Source organism: Pseudorasbora parva, chromosome 18 (genome assembly GCF_024679245.1).
Source record: "Pseudorasbora parva isolate DD20220531a chromosome 18, ASM2467924v1, whole genome shotgun sequence".
Taxonomy (NCBI): Eukaryota; Metazoa; Chordata; class Actinopteri; order Cypriniformes; family Gobionidae; genus Pseudorasbora; species Pseudorasbora parva.
This window is the reverse complement of record NC_090189.1, coordinates 8,402,983-8,417,982: the sequence shown is the minus strand read 5'-3', so window position 1 is coordinate 8,417,982 and position 15,000 is coordinate 8,402,983. Positions and strand designations below refer to the sequence as shown.

The 15,000-nt window shown below is 42.2% G+C and overlaps 1 protein-coding gene across 1 annotated transcript in view; it reads right to left on the bottom strand.

Annotated features, from left to right (window-relative positions):
* The window catches only part of fnbp1b (formin binding protein 1b), a 91,425-nt gene extending 77,798 nt beyond the window's left edge, over window positions 1-13,627 (bottom strand). Inside the window, 1 exon segment of the mRNA XM_067424609.1 lies at window positions 13,477-13,627. Coding sequence (XP_067280710.1) covers window positions 13,477-13,524 — 48 coding nt within the window. The 5' untranslated portion in view covers window positions 13,525-13,627.
* Window positions 13,628-15,000: the final 1,373 nt, after the last annotated feature.

Sequence of the window (15,000 nt, the reverse complement as noted above, 5' to 3'; positions counted from 1 at the left end):
CAATAAACCTCCATCCATCCACTCGCTCATCAAATAGACAACATCTGGCAACCCTATTCACCCCATGCACACACACACACACACACACACACGCACGCACATGTCGTGTTTTCATGTTTAATGGGGACTTTCCATAGGCGTAATGGATTTCATACTGTACAAATCCTATCCCCTTACACTGCCCCTGCCCCTAAACCTACCCATCACAGGAAACATTCTGCATTTTTACTTTCTCAAAAAAACTCCTTCTGTGTGATTTATAAGATGTTTTCCTCATGGGGACCTAAAAATGTCCCCACAAGGACAAGGATTTCGGATATTGCCATCTTTGTGGAGACATTTTGTCCCCATAACGTAGGGATTACCAGGTCGCACATTCACACACACACACACACACACACACACACACACACACACACACACGCACACACACGCACACACAAGACGACCTAGAAAACTCAATTAGACTTACTTGTGTAAATTTTAAATACATTTGTATGGGAATTAAGTAAGAAGCTTTAAGCATCTCTGTAGTTTTTATTTATTTTTTCTTTGACGACAACAACGGTTAACACTTACCACAGTCCCATTTGCAGAAACTATGACTACCATGATCATTTTTTTTTTTTGGTTGGCCAACAGACTCTCACATCTTTAGACAGTTTGCCAGTAAATCTAATTCACGTTAGGGCCGGAAGCCCATACACCACTTGTCTTCTAGTTTTTTGTGTCTAAAACACTAAAATGGCCTCTTGTAACTACTTCCTGTTTCTGCCTCTCACTTCCTCTTCCACAAAAAAAAAAAAAAAAAACATAATCTCCATCTTGTGTTTAACCGCAAAATGAAGACTAAACCACTAAAAATCATTCTGAATATTTAAAAGTCCAGTGACAAAACGTATTAAGTACCACCACAGTATTACCATATTTTTCAGACTTCACAGTAATGTTAATATCATATTTTGTTTCAGTTAAGCATGATTAAAATCGCTACTAGCGCTGTTTTTATGGGCACTGCCAAAACAAGCATGGTTGCCATGGCCGTGACTGGCATGGTTTCCACAGTAACGAAAACCGCTTTATGATTGGATGATGGCAGGACGGACGGAATGCCAAGTTCTGAAAGAGGAAGTCATTTAGTCCACAACAAGGACAAACATGGAACTGAGAAACGAGAAGTTTTCTCTTGAGAAAAAAAAAGGTCAAAAGTCAAAATGATGGAAATGTGCACGTGCGTGTGTGATGCACTGACAACCCTTATAAAAAAATAACAATACTAATACTTACAATTTCTGTAGTACACACTATGTAAGGTGCACACAGTATGCAAATGTTGCAGTATGCATGCAATTCCGTATTGACGGAATAGCCAGACGGACTGGTTATTGCATAGACATACAAATATACAAATTTATATGGAGATATAAACGGCTCATTCTAAGGTAATGAAAACATAAAGGTGCATTATGTAAGGTCTTGATACACCACTGAAAATATTGTATATATTATATTGCATTTCTGTCAATCCTCATAAATGCAACACACTGCCCCTTTAAAGCAAAATAAACACTGTGGCAATACAATGGTACACTGATACCATGGAAATGAATGCATTACATTTATATATGCATACATATATTTCTTTTTTTCCTCTTTTTGTATTTTTCCAGTTTTCAAATATATACTTTTGCATATATAGTATTTACATTAAACATGTAAAAATCGAAGAAATGCATGGTACTTCGCCGAATTATACATTATACACTTTTTAAGTTGGAGAGATTTTTTATGTTTTCGAAATAAGTCTCTTCTGCTCGACAAGGCTGCTTTTATTTAATCAAAAATTCAGTATAAATAGAAATATTGTGAAATATTATTACAATTTCAAATCACTATTTTTTTATTTGGATGTGTTAAAAAGTTATTTAAAGTAATCTTTGTGAGGTCAAAGCTGAATTTACAGCATCATCACTCCAGTTACACGATCCTTCAGAAATCATTCTGATATGAAGATTTGCTGCTCAAGAAACATTTATGATTATTAGTTGTGCTATAAGTTGTGCTGCTTCATATTTTGCGTAAATTGTGATAAAATGTGTTTGGTATTCTTTGAAGACTAGAAAGTTCAAAAGAACAGCATTTATTATAAAAATAATTTTATTTATAAAGACATTGCAAAAAATATTCTTTTGAAATGTTCTTTTGAACTTTCTATGTTATTATTAACATGGAATATTTATTTTAAAAAAACATGGTGAGAGAGACCAAGGTACTTTTGTGAGTGCAACAGCTCTGATTATAAATTTGCATTGTGATCTCCGTTCAGTTTTCATATTAACTAATTTTTGCATGTACAAACACTTATTTGAAACATTGATATTGTGAGTTATACTTTCCTAAATTCGAAACAGTGATTTTTCTCACCTTTGCATATTTTATGAGCAGCGTTCACACAGCACACAAATATTTATTTAGAAACCTCAAAGGTTGCTATGCAACAACGAAGGAAGAGGGAAAAACCAAATTGATACATACACACACACGAATGATAATGGAGCTTCAAAAACTGTTATGCAAATGGTTTTTGCACACACACAGAAGAAAGATCGAGCCCTGTGAGACATGCTGGTGGCCGAATACCAAAACTATTTTTACAGAAGAAGTAAACATTTATTTCCGTAGACCTCAACAGAGCCTTAAAGAAATGATTTATGAGTGAATCATTCAGAACTGAATCAGCTGACTCATTGAAAAGATTCAATCCAAAAGAACAATTCATCCTCTCAGGAATTTACATTACAATGTCCCATTTCAAATGTCAAGATATACTGACAATACAAAAATTATTCCAAGGACTCTGAGGTATTTTGTGCACAAGATATATTTGGACAACTGAGAAATCCTAGTATGTACATTCCAGAGAAGCATAACAACAAACAGTCATGTGTTTAGGTGTGAAACACACATTATCTACAGGAGTCACACAGTCGAGGTTTTATTAGAGGCCTTGCGATGGCATGTGGCACTCAGATGCCAAATACGGTAATTTGTCTCATCTGTAATTTTAAACACACACACACACACACACACGCGCGCGCATATATATACTGTAAACGTAATTTCCACAGGTAAATATCCTCTGAAACCCACACTCATGTTTAAGGAAGTCGGGAGTCTAAAATGTCCTGACAAAAAGTCCCACAAACAAATATGTGCATGCACATGTCTAACCTTGGACTAAATGTTTTCATAAACAGGAGAGCATTAATAGTTGAGCAGGAGCTGTATTGTGGTCTCTAACAGCTGAACCCCACATTTAAAGGAACAGTTCTACAAAAAAAAGAAAAGAAAATTCACCTCATTAATTATGTACTTACCTTATTGTCTTTTAAAACCTGCATGACTTTTGTGTTGTTTTATGTTGTCATAAAACAACACAAAAGAGGGCATTTTATAAAATGTACACTCTTTTTCATACAATTAAAGTGGATGGGGCCTGGCACTGTTGAGATCCAAACATTTAAAAAGAAAAGTACAATACAAGTAGTGCATATAACTCAAATGTGCCAGTCTAGCTGCAGTGTTAATAAAAAACTACAACAAAATAATTAATTAATGTTTCTTGACTTGATGCATATTATTTTAGTCATAATCTCATAATCAAAGAGATTTGGAGCAAAAAATAATGTCTTTAGATTTCTGTCTGTTCCTCATATAAAAGTTATCATGTGACTTGGTTTCACACATTTTTGAGTCATATCCTACTTTTGTGAGACTTTCATGGTGCTTTTTCGTCACTTTTGGAGCCAGACAAACACAATCCCCATCCACTTTCATTGTATCTGATGTTATAGCTAACTAAAACTATTCTAACAAGTTTTGTTAATCGAAATAAAGCTGAAATAAAACAAAATATACTACAATAGTACTAAAATAACAAACTAAACCTGAAATATATATATATATATATATATATATATATATATATATATATATATATATATATATATATATATATATACACATTTTTTATTTATTTATTTTTAGTAATTTTTTTTAAATAATAATTTAAATTAATAATAACAATTTACAATTTTTTTTAAATGAGGAAAAAAAAAATCACATACATTTACTAAAATTGTATCTACACGCTAAAAAATGCTGGGTTGTTTCAACCCATGTTTGGGTCAAAAATGGACAAACTCAACAGTTTTTTTATTTTTTATTACATTTTTAAACCCAGTGCTTGGGCTTGTCCATAATTGTCCCAAACATGGGTTGAAAAGAAGGGCGTAGTTTTGGTTTGATCATTAAGGGGGTTGAAGTGTGAACCGTGTTGCGGATTGTGATTGCGAACGTTCAACAACTTTATTCAAAATAAATAAACAAAACGAAAGTAAAACCGCAGGCAGCCCCTCACGGACGACTGCCCACAAACACGTAAAACAAAACTTAACATAAACTCCAAGGCCTGGTCCTCTCTCGTCTTCCGCAGCCCTTGCTCCTCCTTTTATGCTCCCGTCACATGGCCGCGAGACGAGACCGGTGTGCCACGCAGCTGGCACTCGTCAACATTAATCACCGGCCCGCTCTCGCGGCCCCGCTGCCTGTCACACCACAATGTCATTAATGACTCCCGCTAATGTCGTTCCTCACCCGTAAGACCTCCGTTCATCTTCAGAACACAGTTTAAGATATTTTATATTTAGTCCGAGAGCGTATCTAAGTGTATGCACACTATACTGTCCATGTCCAGAAGGGGAATAAAAACATCATCACAGTAGTCCATATGGGACATCAGTTAGTTCATCAGAATCTCTTGAAGCATAACAAAAACAAAAACTACGACTTTATTCAGCATTGTCTTCTCTTCTGTGTTTGTTTTCAAACTTTAAATAAAGATTCAAACGGTCATGAATCAGCGTATTGATTCATGATTCGGATCGCGTGTCAAACTGCTGAAATCACGGGACATTGGCGATCCGAATTCTGAATCGATTCACTGATTCATAACCATTTGAATCTTTATTTGAGGATTGAAAACAAACGCGGAAGAGAAGACAATGCTGAATAAAGCCGTAGTTTTTGTTATTTTTGGACCGAAATGTATTTTCGATGCTTCAAGAGATTCTAACTATCTAACTGATGTCACATATGGACTACTGTGATGATGTTTTTATTCCCTTTCTGGACATGGACTTGGATACGCTGTCGGACTAAATATAAAATATCTTAAACTGTGTTCTGAAGATGAACGGAGGTCTTACGGGTGAGGAACGACATTAGGGGGAGTCATTAATGACATCAATTTCATTTTTGGGTGAACTAACCCTTCAACTATTCTAATCATTTTTCTGTATGTTTGTTTATTTTTAAAAATGTATGTGTACTGTACTATGTGTACTCCCTAGATTAACTGAGACTTGTCACAGCACTTGTATGCAGTTGCCCTCGTTTGTTTAGTTGCTTCTATTGCTCATTTGTAAATCACTTTGGATAAAAGCGTCTGCTAGATGATTAAATGTTAAATGTTAATGTTTTCTTCTTTTCATCAGTCGTCTTAGTATATGGCTGTATTAGGTCACGTTCGACTTTCTCCATGGCGTTTTAAAGCAATACATCCAGTGCACAACAGTGCTGTGATAGGAAATGCTCACGCAAATCTTATCACCCTTTTGGAGCACGCCAGCGAGCGCACGCAGAGTATACGGTCACTCAAGCACAATTATAAACATATATATAACTGCACAGATAACTGGTCCATTCAGTTCATACGGGAACTTAAAGGAACTGTGTGTAAGAAATGTATTTTAATTAATCATAAAATGGCCCTGATATGTCACTAGAAATGAAGAAATCATGTTAATTTCAAACACTTATATCCCTGACAACAGTAGTTCAGCCAGGATTAGGGCTGCACGTTTTCAAGTTTTTCATTAACCGTTAACCGAGGCCCTTAGCGGTTAATACTCGGTTAACCATAGTGTGCGTCAGGGTTATTTTTAGCTTATTAATTTGACGACCACCATCTCCATAGTGAACGCGCCTATAGAGAAAAATGCACATCATGGATTACATAATCAGAGAGTAGCCTATTTCTTTTCGTTTTAAATTGTTAAAAGACATTTCAAGTTTCTTTAGATCTATTTCATGTCTGCGAGGCGTACGCTGAGTTTCGTTAAATTAGGATGAGATGCGCTCCAGTTCACGAGCAATGCAAGTGGCCGCGAGGTGAGGGCGCCTGCATGATTAGGGCATTAGTAAAATATGCAGCCGAGAATGATTCACACAGACAGCGTTTGACTCGCGCGGCTGATGAGCCTCTCTCGACAGAGAGTTCAAGCATCTGTGGTCTCGTCCCTTCAGCTCTGGCCATCTTGCTTTCAGTCCGCGATTAGCTTTTTTGTTTTCTTCATTACAGTTAAAGTAGCGTCTGCTTTTCTCTAGTCATTCACAAGTTTCTCACTTAAAACTTTCTTTCTTCTGCTCCATTATGCACAGCGCGCGCGGCTCGCGCTCTGCTTCTGCCCTAATGCGACTTATAGTCCAGTGCGATGTTTGTTATTTTCCTCTTCATGACGCATATTTTGACTGATGCGACTCATACTCCGGAGCAACTTATAGCCTGAAAAATGCGGTAAGCACTGCATTGCAATACTTGCATTTTGCCCCGTCACTCTCATTTTTAAAGTGCTCCCACGCTTTCTTTGCCCGCTTAGAAAGCTGGTCATGACTTCTTCTTGTGGATATTACAAATGTCTGGCAGCGCTCTTGCGGTCTCTAGGGGTGCAAACATATATTACAACTAAATTCAAAGCACGTCATTGACGCCACTTAACCGAGTAAAATGTTTCACTCGGTTACGCAATTTTTAACGGTTAATCGGTCAATCGGTTAACCATGGACACCCCTAGCCAGGATATTGTCATTTAAGAGTTGTTGTTGCAGCCCTCAACTGATGGTTGATGTTGACATGTTGTGTTTTGGCCTGAAGCTCCGCCCTCCACCTGTCGACCAATCACAAAGTCAGTAGTGTTTCGGCATCCGGGTTGCCAAATCTGCTCTAGTTACCACAGCTCCAGATCAACAAACGTTCCTGCTGATCCTGCAGCCGATCTGGCAACCTCGAGTCAGGGGGAGGGGGATACACCGCTCTACAGCCATTTGAAAGTGATTGCAGTACCAGTTTTGGCCACAATCTTACATACACTTCCTTTAAAAAGCACAATGCTGAAATCACAATGTATATACTTAAATAATAGCCTGATTCTATGTTTCCATAAACCATGGTAGGCTATAAAATATTGGGGGTGGTTGTACTTGCTTGTTTTGGTTAAACCCTTCCCCCCACAAACTACGCCCCAGGATGAAACATCCCAGCATTTTGAGTGTAAAATTAAGAACATTCTTCAAAAAAAAAAAAAAAACATTCCTAGAAGAAATAAAGATTATTCAAATAACACGAGTAAATTATACAATTTCCATTTATGTGTGGCCTATCCCTTTAAATGAAAAAGCTATATTTTACGTTTCATATACAGATAAAACATCTCGACAGCGTGTTTCTCCAATCAGGTGACCTACTTCAGGTGCACATTTCCCTCATGACCTATAGCACAGCCCCCCAATGCATTATGGGAACATGTCTAATATTTCCCACCTTTTCTTTTGCTCCTGTCCTCCTGTCCTACATACCGGTACATACTGTTTTTAGTTGTTTGTGCGTGACCATAGACACATGCCCACACACACACACACACACGCAAGACATATACACACATGCAGCAGGAAACATGTTGGCTCCAGTTACAGGGCAGAGAACGACCCCAGCAGCAGGACAGTGTGTGTGAGTGAGTGTGTGTGTGTGTGTGTGTGTGTCATTCCAAAGGCCGGCAGCCTGGGTTGGGCTCTGGTGTGTGTGTGTGTGTGTGTGTGTGTGTGTGTGTGTGTGTGTGTGTGTGTGTGTGTGTGTGTGTGTGTGTGTGAGTGTGTGTGTGTGTGTGTGTGTGTGTGTGTTTTTATGGAAGGGGAAGGCCTGTCCCAGTCTCGCAGTCTATTTGCAGGTCGTGTTAAGCTGCATGGAATCTTTTATCTTTCGTCTTCAGAAACAATCGTCTGGGCTCAGCGGAAACTAAGCATCCAGATGATGCAAACGTCCACCATACGGCACAAATTTAACCTCCACGTGCAAGTCTGGCCATGCGTTTCATTGGTCTGCAAGCATGTGGCTAGTTAAACAACTTAATCGCTGCACCAAACCTCTCTCACTTTCTTCATATTTCACGCTCACACACACACAAAAGCAGAGAAAACACACACCAAGTATGCACTGCATTTCTGCTTATCTGCAACACACTTTCATTTGGGAATCACTTTCACTTATAGGGGCACGTGATATCTACCACATCGACTATGAGGGCACACTGAATATTTCATTATGAATGTTGCCTATTTGTAGATTTTATATTCATTTTCAAGTCAGGAAGAGCTAACTTTATGTCAGTGTTTGTAGAAATGCACTTCCTACAATAGAGATTTTTAAAGGGTCTCTTAAATGTTTTTTCTTGTCAAAATGAAAACTTAATCATATTTCATAATGTACATTTGTCACATGCCTGTCCTGTCTTGTGTGCACATGTGGGTTTTGTCATGTCTTGCATGTGCTCCTGTCATTGTCTGATCCCTCCCCCTTGTTATCTGATTAGTGTTGATTTCTCCCACCTGTTCCCTCTTGATTTCTTCCCTTTTTAAGCTCCTTGTGTTTGTCAGTCTGTGTTGGATCCTTGTGTAATGTCTGCGTCTTCCGTCCTCCGTCCTCCCCGTGATTCTGTTGGTTTGTTTAAGTTTATATGTTATTATTCTATTATGTGTTTTTCCCCCTCGTGGGTTTTGTTTTGAGTTTGTTTTATTTGTTATAAATAAATATATTATTTTCTGCACTTGAGTCCTCGCACCATTTCCTTTGTTTGTGACGTGACAGAAGGATCCAACCCTACTATGAGGACTCAGCAGAGAAGTTCTCCCTCGGTGCCAGTTCCGGGGGTCCCGAGTCCGGGAATCCCGAGTCCAGACATGGCCTGGAGGGCCGTAATGGGAGGGTTTGTGGTGGCAGTCCTGCATGCTTGGGAAAAGCACAGGGTGTCATCCACCACTCCGGTGGTCCCAGTTCCGGTGGATCGTGCGCCGGTGGTCCCTGTGCCGGTGGATCATGTTCCGGTGGTCCCTGTGCCGGTGGATCGTGTTCCGGTGGTCCCTGTGCCGGTGGATCGTGTTCCGGTGGTCCCTGTGCCGGTGGATCGTGTTCCGGTGGTCCCTGTGCCGGTGGATCGTGTTCCGGTGGTCCCTGTGCCGGTGGATCGTGTTCCGGTGGTCCCTGTGCCGGTGGATCGTGTTCCGGTGGTCCCTGTGCCGGTGGACTCCGTTCCGGTGGTCCCGAGTCCGGAAACGGCCTGGAGGGCTGTGATGGGATGCTTTGTGGTGGCAGTCCTGCATGCGTGGAAGGAGCACAGGGCTTTATCCGAAGCCCCGGAGGCAGTTCCGGTGGTCCCAGTTCCGGTGGATCGTGTGCCGGTGGTCTCAGTTCCGGTGAATCGTGTTCCGGTGGTCCCTGTGCCGGTGGATCGTGTTCCGGTGGTCCCAGTTCCGGCAGATCATGTTCCGGTGGTCCCAATGCCAGCAGATCGTATTCCGGTGGTCCCAGTGCCGGTGGATACTGCTGGACTGGAGAAGTTTCCCCAACGCCCTGCCTGCGCCGCTGAGGCGCCCTGCTCTCCCTGCGCCGCTGAGGCGCCCTGCTCTCCCTGCGCCGCTGAGGCGTCCTGCTCTCCGTGCGCGGCTGAGGCGTCCTGCTCTCCGTGCGCGGCTGAGGCGTCCTGCTCTCCGTGCGCCGCTGAGGCGTCCTGCTCTCCGTGCGCCGCTGAGGCGTCCTGCTCTCCGTGCGCCGCTGAGGCGTCCTGCTCTCCGTGCGCCGCTGAGGCGTCCTGCTCTCCGTGCGCCGCTGAGGCGTCCTGCTCTCCGTGCGCCGCTGAGGCGTCCTGCTCTCCGTGCGCCGCTGAGGCGTCCTGCTCTCCGTGCGCCGCTGAGGCGTCCTGCTCTCCGTGCGCCGCTGAGGCGTCCGGCTCTCCGTGCGCCGCTGAGGCGTCCGGCTCTCCGTGCGCCGCTGAGGCGTCCGGCTCTCCGTGCGCCGCTGAGGCGTCCTGCTCTCCGTGCGCCGCTGAGGCGTCCTGCTCTCCGTGCGCCGCTGAGGCGTCCTGCTCTCCGTGCGCCGCTGAGGCGTCCTGCTCTCCGTGCGCCGCTGAGGCGTCCTGCTCTCCGTGCGCCGCTGAGGCGTCCTGCTCTCCGTGCGCCGCTGAGGCGTCCTGCTCTCCGTGCGCCGCTGAGGCGTCCTGCTCTCCGTGCGCCGCTGAGGCGTCCTGCTCTCACCGCGCCACTAAAGTGTGCTGCTCTCACCGCGCCTCCCTGGCGCCCCCTGCACTCACCGCGCCTCTCTGGCGCCCTGCTCTCACCGCGCCTCCCTGGCGCCCTGCTCTACCCGCACTGCCCTGGCTGCCTGAACTCTATGGGCCGCCCCGGCCACCTGAACTCTGTGGGCCTCCCGACTTCGGCGGGCCGCCCTGGTCATTCGAACTTTGTGTGCCACCATGGCCTCCTGAACTTTTTGTTTTCCCCATGTTTCCCTTGTTGACCCCTCCCTTGTCTGTTCCTTCCTTGTTTGTTTCCCCTGTCCCGCCCTGGTCTGTCCCTCCCGTGCCGCCCTGGTCTGTCCCTCCCGTGCCGCCCTGGTCTGTCCCTCCCGTGCCGCCCTGGTCTGTCCCTCCCGTGCCCCCCTGGTCTGTCCCTCCCGTGCCCCCCTGGTCTGTCCCTCCCGTGCCCCCCTGGTCTGTCCCTCCCGTGCCCCCCTGGTCTGTCCCTCCCGTCCCGCCCTGGTCTGTCCCTCCCGTGCCCCCCTGGTCTGTCCCTCCCGTGCCCCCCTGGTCTGTCCCTCCCGTGCCCCCCTGGTCTGTCCCTCCCGTGCCCCCCTGGTCTGTCCCTCCCGTCCCGCCCTGGTCTGTCCCTCGCGTCCCGCCCTGGTCTGTCCCGCCCGTCCCTAGTGGAGCGTCTGGTAGCCGCTCCTTAAGGAGGGGGTAATGTCACATGCCTGTCCTGTCTTGTGTGCACATGTGGGTTTTGTCATGTCTTGCATGTGCTCCTGTCATTGTCTGATCCCTCCCCCTTGTTATCTGATTAGTGTTGATTTCTCCCACCTGTTCCCTCTTGATTTCTTCCCTTTTTAAGCTCCTTGTGTTTGTCAGTCTGTGTTGGATCCTTGTGTAATGTCTGCGTCTTCCGTCCTCCGTCCTCCCCGTGATTCTGTTGGTTTGTTTAAGTTTATATGTTATTATTCTATTATGTGTTTTTCCCCCTCGTGGGTTTTGTTTTGAGTTTGTTTTATTTGTTATAAATAAATATATTATTTTCTGCACTTGAGTCCTCGCACCATTTCCTTTGTGTGTACGTGACAACATTATAACGTTGAGATGTCTACATTTACTTCTGCATCAGAACATTGATCCATAATTCAAATGTGAGCTTTTAGTGTGTTATGCTCATACAAAATTGCATTTGTTAAGGGCTATAATATTAAAATAATTAGATGAATTGGCCAGAATATAAATATCAGTGCATCCCTACTTAAACCTATTTAAGCACTTTAAATGGTACACTGTAACGAAAAAGGTTTCTGAAGTTGTAAATAAACAAAAATTATTCTATGTTTTATAATAAAAAAACATGTCAATATTTCAGTCTTTGTACTTTAAAAAAAATCATGTTTAATTCAATGCATTTTACTGCCAATTATTTGTAATTATTTGCTTAGTTATGTTTCATAGCCATTTCTGGTAACACTTTATTTTGGTTCAGTTATAACTATAAACGAGTTGCTTTTTATTATTATTATTATTATATTATTACTATATTGGCTGTTTATTAGTACTTATAAAGCACATATTAATGCCTTATTCTGCATCCCTTAATCCTACCCAATACCTAAACTTAAATGCTACAAAAATAAGCAGTAAATTAGGAGTTTATTGAGGCAAAAGTCGTAGTAAATGGTGAATATGTGTTCCCCATACTAAAGTGTTACCCAATTTCTGAGTGAAATTTTTTCTACACCAAAATGTTTCGCCATTAGTGTCACCAAAGTGAATCTGTTTTCAAATCAGTTCATAAACACAGCCCACATTTTCCATTGGTCAGAAAAACAAGCATGGATAGATAGAGAGATCAAATATGAGATGACAGACAGACAGATAGAGAGATCAGATATGACTGACAGACAGATAGATAGAGATAGAGAGATCAGATATGACTGACAGACAGATAGATAGACAGATAGAGAAATCAGATAAGAGATGACAGACAGACAGACAGATAGAGAGATCAGATATGAGATGACAGACAGACAGACAGATAGAGAGATCAGATATGAGATGACAGACAGACAGACAGATAGAGAGATCAGATATGAGATGACAGACAGATAGAGAGATCAGATATGAGATGACAGACAGACAGACAGATAGAGAGATCAGATATGAGATGACAGACAGATAGAGAGATCAGATATGAGATGACAGACAGACAGACAGATAGAGAGATCAGATATGAGATGACAGACAGACAGACAGATAGAGAGATCAGATATGAGATGACAGACAGATAGAGAGATCAGATATGAGATGACAGACAGACAGACAGACAGACAGACAGATAGAGAGATCAGATATGAGATGACAGACAGACAGACAGACAGACAGACAGATAGAGAGATCAGATATGAGATGACAGACAGACAGACAGACAGATAGAGAGATCAGATATGAGATGACAGACAGACAGACAGACTGCTGTTAGGCTGCTGTCACTTTAAGAACTGCACGGATCTAATACTGTTACACGTGCTCCTTCTCAGTGTTTACATTCACTTAAAGGGATAGCTCACCCAAAAATGGAACTTAGCCCATGATTTACTCACCCTTAAGTCATCCTAGGTTTATATGACATTCTTCTTTCAGATGAACACAATCAGAGTTATATTAAAAAATGTCCTGGCTAATCCAACATTTATAATGGCAGTGAATGGCAGCCCAAAATTTGAAGCCCAACAAAGTGCATCCATCATTATAAAAAGTGCTCCAGGAGGGTTAACAAAAGCCTTCTGAAGCAAAGCAATGTGTTTGTGTAAGAAAAAAAATCCATATTTAACAGTAAATAAAGTTATACAGTAAAACATCTAGCTTCCACCGGACCGCCTTCGAAATCGAAAATCAATTGCGACTAATGGCACAGCTCTGATAGATAGCCATAACCTGCTTCAATTAGTCAGTATAACCGGTCCAGCACTAGGCAACATGCCTTTGTTTAATATGACTATACATTTCCATAATTTCCTAATACAACAACACACATACATTCAACACCAACTTAACTTACCCGTAACTGCTGGACTTTTATCAGTGTCTCCCCTTTAATAGCGTCCATGTCTCCCCAAAATGTTCAACAGGCTGATAGCCTTCACTATTACAGTAGCCACACCCGAGCAGGACAGCTGAGACGTCCGATCAGTGTGTCCAAATGTGACTATGACAGATATGTGTATGTATGCAAGTGTGTGTGTGAGAGTGTGAGTGAGTGTGTGTGTGTTTGTGTGAGCGTCCACCTTGCCTTATTCTCACACTTATGGCCATTTACATGCACAAAGAAGTGAAAGCCATGAAGGTTGCAGTAAAGGTTATCGGTTATGTCATAAATGGTTTTCTTTGTTTTGTTTCCTGTTTCAGAGCAGAACAGAGATTTATGTATTTTACATCATGCAACGCCTTTCATTCACTACTTTGATATGATTCTACTTTTAGATATGATCAATCTGACCTAGCTTTTTTTAGGAATTCAATGCAACATTTTTTCAATCTAATTTTTATATTTTGTTATATTTCAGCTTAATTTTAAATAACAATTTTTATAAAGTTTAACATTTAGTTAATAACAACAACACTGATTGGATGTCCTTGTGTAGATTAAGTAGATATTAAGTAGAATTAAGTAGATATTCCTGTAGATATGCTGCTCATAATTATGACAACTTAGCAACCACACAGCAATACCCTGGCAACCCCAACACTACCCTGTAAAAAAAACACAACTCTGTGCTAAAAATCACCCAGAACACCTTAGCAACCACACAGCAATACCCTGGCAACCCCAACACTACCCTGTAAAGAAAAAACACACAACTCTGTGCTAAAAATCACTCAGAACACCTTAGCAACCACACAGCAATACCCTGGCAACCCCAACACTACCCAGTAAAAAAAAAAACAAACAACTCTGTGCTAAAAATCACTCAGAACACCTTAGCAGCCACACAGCAATACCCTGGCAACCCCAACACTACCCTGTAAAAAAAACCACAACTCTGTGCTAAAAATCACTCAGAACACCTTAGCAACCACACAGCAATACCCTGGCAACCCCAACACTACCCTGTAAAGAAAAAACACACAACTCTGTGCTAAAAATCACTCAGAAAACCTTAGCAACCACACAGCAATACCCTGGCAACCCCAACACTACCCTGTAAAAAAAAACACAACTCTGTGCTAAAAATCACTCAGAACACCTTAGCAACCACACAGCAATACCCTGGCAACCCCAACACTACCCTGTAAAAAAACCACAACTCTGTGCTAAAAATCACTCAGAACACCTTAGCAACCACACAGCAATACCCTGGCAACCCCAACACTACCCTGTAAAGAAAAAACACACAACTCTGTGCTAAAAATCACTCAGAAAACCTTAGCAACCACACAGCAATACCCTGGCAACCCCAACACTACCCTGTAAAAAAACCACAACTCTGTGCTAAAAATCACTCAGAACACCTTAACATAGCAACACCTTAAATAGCAACACCCTGGCAACCACAACTCTATCCTGGAAACCACAACTCTGTGT